Source organism: Limulus polyphemus, unplaced genomic scaffold (assembly GCF_000517525.1).
Source record: "Limulus polyphemus unplaced genomic scaffold, Limulus_polyphemus-2.1.2 Scaffold1064, whole genome shotgun sequence".
In the NCBI taxonomy this organism is placed as follows: Eukaryota; Metazoa; Arthropoda; class Merostomata; order Xiphosura; family Limulidae; genus Limulus; species Limulus polyphemus.
This window is the reverse complement of record NW_013666674.1, coordinates 52067-56407: the sequence shown is the minus strand read 5'-3', so window position 1 is coordinate 56407 and position 4341 is coordinate 52067. Positions and strand designations below refer to the sequence as shown.

The window sequence follows — 4341 nt, the reverse complement described above, 5'->3', positions numbered from 1 at the left end:
GTCTTATACACCGAAAAATACGGTAGCTATAAAAACTCCATATGTTACTTGTATTGACTTTCAAAATCTTTATTAAAATTAAAGAAAACTGAGTGTAACGTAACCAAAAGACTTTGAAATCAAATTAAAACTCAACAGCAAATGGGTCCATGTGTTTTAATAAAACAAACAAATCTTTCTTACCTTTTAGCTTATATTTTTTATTTCGCATTTTTGAATTATTCTTACCACACATTACAAACACATCTTCTTACCTTTTAGCTTATATATTTTTCGCACTTTTGATTTATTCTTACCACACATTACAAACAAATCTTTCTTACCTTTTAGCTTATATTTTTTATTTCGTATTTTTAGATTATTCTTACCACACATTACAAACACATCTTTCTTACCTTTCAGCTTATATTTCTATTTCGCACTTTTGATTTATTCTTACCACACATTACAAACACATTTTTCTTACCTTTCAGCTTATATTTCTATTTCGCACTTTTGAATTATTCTTATTACACATTATTACTTTAAACCAAAGGTAATAGCGTGTTACCCGAGTTTTGTTGCTGATTAGCAGAGTTCGAACCCAGGTCCGCGTTTTTGTCAGTGAAATCATCAGTCATCTTGAGCTGATCATCTACAGTAGGTGAGAGAAATGGGAGATAATTCTGAACATACTTGTATACAAACTTTTGAACTTAGTCTGAGTCCATCTTGTTGGCTTATTATAGTTCACGCTACATAACGAAATGTTTAGAAGGTATTAAATACACCGAAAACAAAGTAAGGTAAAATGTGGAATACTTAGTTATCTTTTCACCTCCCAAACAGCTAGAAGACACGAATACTTTTAGTGGTTGCCAAAAACAGATCGTTATTATATCGAGGTGCTTCCAATAAAGAAACTCTTGATTTTCGTGCTTTCTTGAACTTTGACCTAACAAAGTAACCACATTTTAAAAGGTTTTTACTTGTAAACGAAGGTAATCTTTTTCTGTTACATTTATTTATTCGGTATCACGCACAATCACAAAGAACATGAATTATACGTAACACCTTTTCACTTGAATTATACGTAACACCATTTCAAATGACTTAGTATCGGAGTTCTTAGTTTAATTTCATCACTAGTTCTTCTATGGTCCCATCCCCGGACAAACTACGAGGGTTTGTGTTGTATATTTCTTTCGTTTCGTCGTTCGGTGAAAATGAATGTTTTTTGTTTAGCATATCGAATATTGAAATATAACAGCACAACTGTTGGAGTAACGACGGCGTCTAGATTTACTGAAATCATCATTTTGAAGCATTTCTAATGTATCTTCGGTAAACGAAGTTGATTCTAGGAATGTTGTACTATTCTGGGAGTTATAAAATCAAAGATGGCTCTCTTAACCTAAATTACTGCGTTAATACCACCAAAAGAAATATAACTGCTTGATATAAATATGTAATGGAGTACTAATCAAACCAGTCTGTGTGAAATCTTAAAAGTTTAATTCTGTGTTTGTCCTTTAATCACCTCGAGGAATTTATGTTAATAAACAAACTAGAACTGTTATCTGAGGTAAGATGTTATAGCCAGCGCTCTAAAAATGCTTAGTATGTCTTAAACAACCCATTATTAGCCAATTGTCCTGCAAATAAAACAAACACAAACTAGTCTTAATTTTTTGTATTTTCTTTAATAATACATTTTTCCTTCAACTTAAACATTTGAAATAGCAAAGTTGAACTCTTGAATACAGCCAAAAACAAAAGTATTTCTAGTGTTATTAGTTACGTTTTTCTTTTATTACAGCTCAATTTTCTAATTAGCTCTTAATACTCAGTTTGATCTTTTCCTGTGATCACAATCATTTAAATGATATCTAAATCGAAAATGACCGTCATTTACAACATCTATATAATAGTACTGTCTGTTGTCTGTCCTTGTAATTATTTCGCAGGGTTTGAATGGATCTTCATCAAAATTGGTATGGAGGTTCATTAGGTCCAGGCGGGGGTACATACAATTTTTAGTCTTGCATTTTGCGGTTTGAATGGGCGTTCTTACCACTAATTCGCCACCTGTAGATGGATCTTCACCAAATTTGGTATGGAGATTCGTTGGGGAGGTACATACAAGTTTCCAGTTTTGCATTTTGCGTTTCTAATCACTACTTCAGCCCCTGTCAATGGACCTTCGTCAACTTTGGTATGGAGATTCGTTGGGTACATGGGCAGATAAATACAAATTTTCAGTTTTGCATTTTGCGTTTTGCAGTTTTTATGGGTGTTTTTTACATATACGGGAAGCAACTTTTCATGTCCTAAGATAACCTTTCATTAATCACAAATTTACATAACTTCCGTCCCGGGGGTGGGTACTCCAGCTGGTTAAACAATATATCCTTCATGTACGCTAGTCATTCACAGGCACGTGTTCCATTTGCACTATTCAATATAATATAATTTTTTTCATTAATACCTGCTTTAATTGTACAACTCAATTTAACTGTATAAATTAAAACCTACCCTTTTTCAGTAACATTCCCAAGACGGTCAGAGGTACACTTTCGGATATACAACGCTAACATGAGGGATTGACTCTCCGCAGAGATTAAATCGCAGATAGCCATTTGTATAGCTTTGCGCTAAACAACCACCAACAAATATTACTACTTTCACTAATACTTTGTTTAATTGTATTAGTCAATTTTAACTGTTATTGTCGTTCTACAATACTTGTTTTAGTTACAATAGTCAACACGCTGTTAAAAAGGTCTAAAATTTGTGATAAAAATCACGTTAATTACAGATATTTTTTTCATACTTGTGTTAATTTATCCACTATAGATTCCAATTCAGAGGCGTGTAAAAATACCATCACGGCTCTATATTTTATTTCCCATAAATCCAATAGGCTTTTCATTCAATACTAGAACTCGTGAGTCGAGTGGAAGATGTGAGATAAAAGATTCCGACCAGTTCTGGTATTGTACAAAAGGCTTATTGGGCAGTTACAAATGGGAGATAAAAGACAGATCTGAAGTGCTATTTTTATTGGTAAAAAGCATCTGTAATTAAATCATTTTATCATACATTTTAAATCTAGTAATTTATAATGTTTTGTCAGCTTTTGCCATTTGAAACTTATTTGTAAATACCTGAAGTAATTTAGGAATACTTGTTTTAATTACACTAATTTAACTGTTAACTTCCTGAAGTAGTTCAACAATATTTGTTTTAATTTTACTAATAAATTTAACTGTTAAATTCCTGAAGTCGTTCAACAATATTTGTTTTAATTAAACTAACAAATTTAACTGTTAGATACCTGAAGTCGTTCAACAATATTTGTTTTAATTACACTAATAAATTTAACTGTTAAATATCCGAAGTAGTTCAACAATATTTGTTTTAATTACACTAATAAATTTAACTGTTAAATTCCTAAAGTCGTTTAACAATATTTGTTTTAATTACAATAGTGAATTAAACTTAAATTTCTGGAGTCATTTCTTTCATTATGCAATATCCACTCGAGATCTATGAACAGTGTAAAATTAAATAAACAAACACAGGAAAGTGGTCACTGAGTATTATTTTTTACCAAAACCAGTACTTGGATGTACTATTTGGTGATGTACTTTCACAACAAAATATTTTTTACTATAGCATTTCTGACTGAAACTAAACTCTGCTAAGCCTAGTTGACTCTTCTGCACTTAATGTAAAAATGTATTGTTTGTTGACAGGTTTATATACTTCAAATTTGTTTACACTAGTAACGTAGAAATAATACAAATATTTAAATATTTGTTTTTCAAGTTAATCAAAATTCTATAGCTTAAAGCTGTAGGAAAAGTTTTGGTTTTCTATTGTTTGAGATAATTTGATCAAACTCTGTGAACGTGAGATTAAAGAACTATGAATAGCTTGGAGTAAAACGCGAAATACACTTTTATTTAACGGACAAACGTTCGTATCTTTTGTATTTATCGGCTCCTTAACAAAACGACAATTTAAACCCTTTTTTTTTGAACAGCGAATAAAATGTATAGATTCATTCATGACTTAAAGACTTTCATGTTTTGCGTAGATAAATAGAAAGTTGATTATTAAAGGATCATGTTTGTTTCAACAACTGTGAACAACTAATAGTTTCATAAAATCACGAAGTTTTAAAACAAAGGGGCGATTCCAATAATTTTCAATTACGTTCATTGCAACAATTTCCTTGTTCATCTGCCTTAAACTTTTCGCTTGATCTATCAGGTCGTCAAGAAATTAATGTCAGGTTTTGAAACACTTTCATTAACCATCCTCCCAAAAACGTACATCACGTATAACAGTTAAACG

At 31.2% G+C, this 4341-nt stretch overlaps 1 protein-coding gene across 1 annotated transcript in view; it reads right to left on the bottom strand.

Annotated features, from left to right (window-relative positions):
* LOC106461948 (lachesin-like) overlaps positions 1-4341 on the bottom strand; it is a 42717-nt gene that overhangs the window by 5376 nt on the left and 33000 nt on the right. Inside the window, exon 7 of the mRNA XM_013921816.2 lies at positions 551-634. Within this exon, the coding sequence (XP_013777270.2) occupies positions 551-634 (84 nt within the window). The remainder of the gene's footprint in view (positions 1-550; positions 635-4341) is intronic.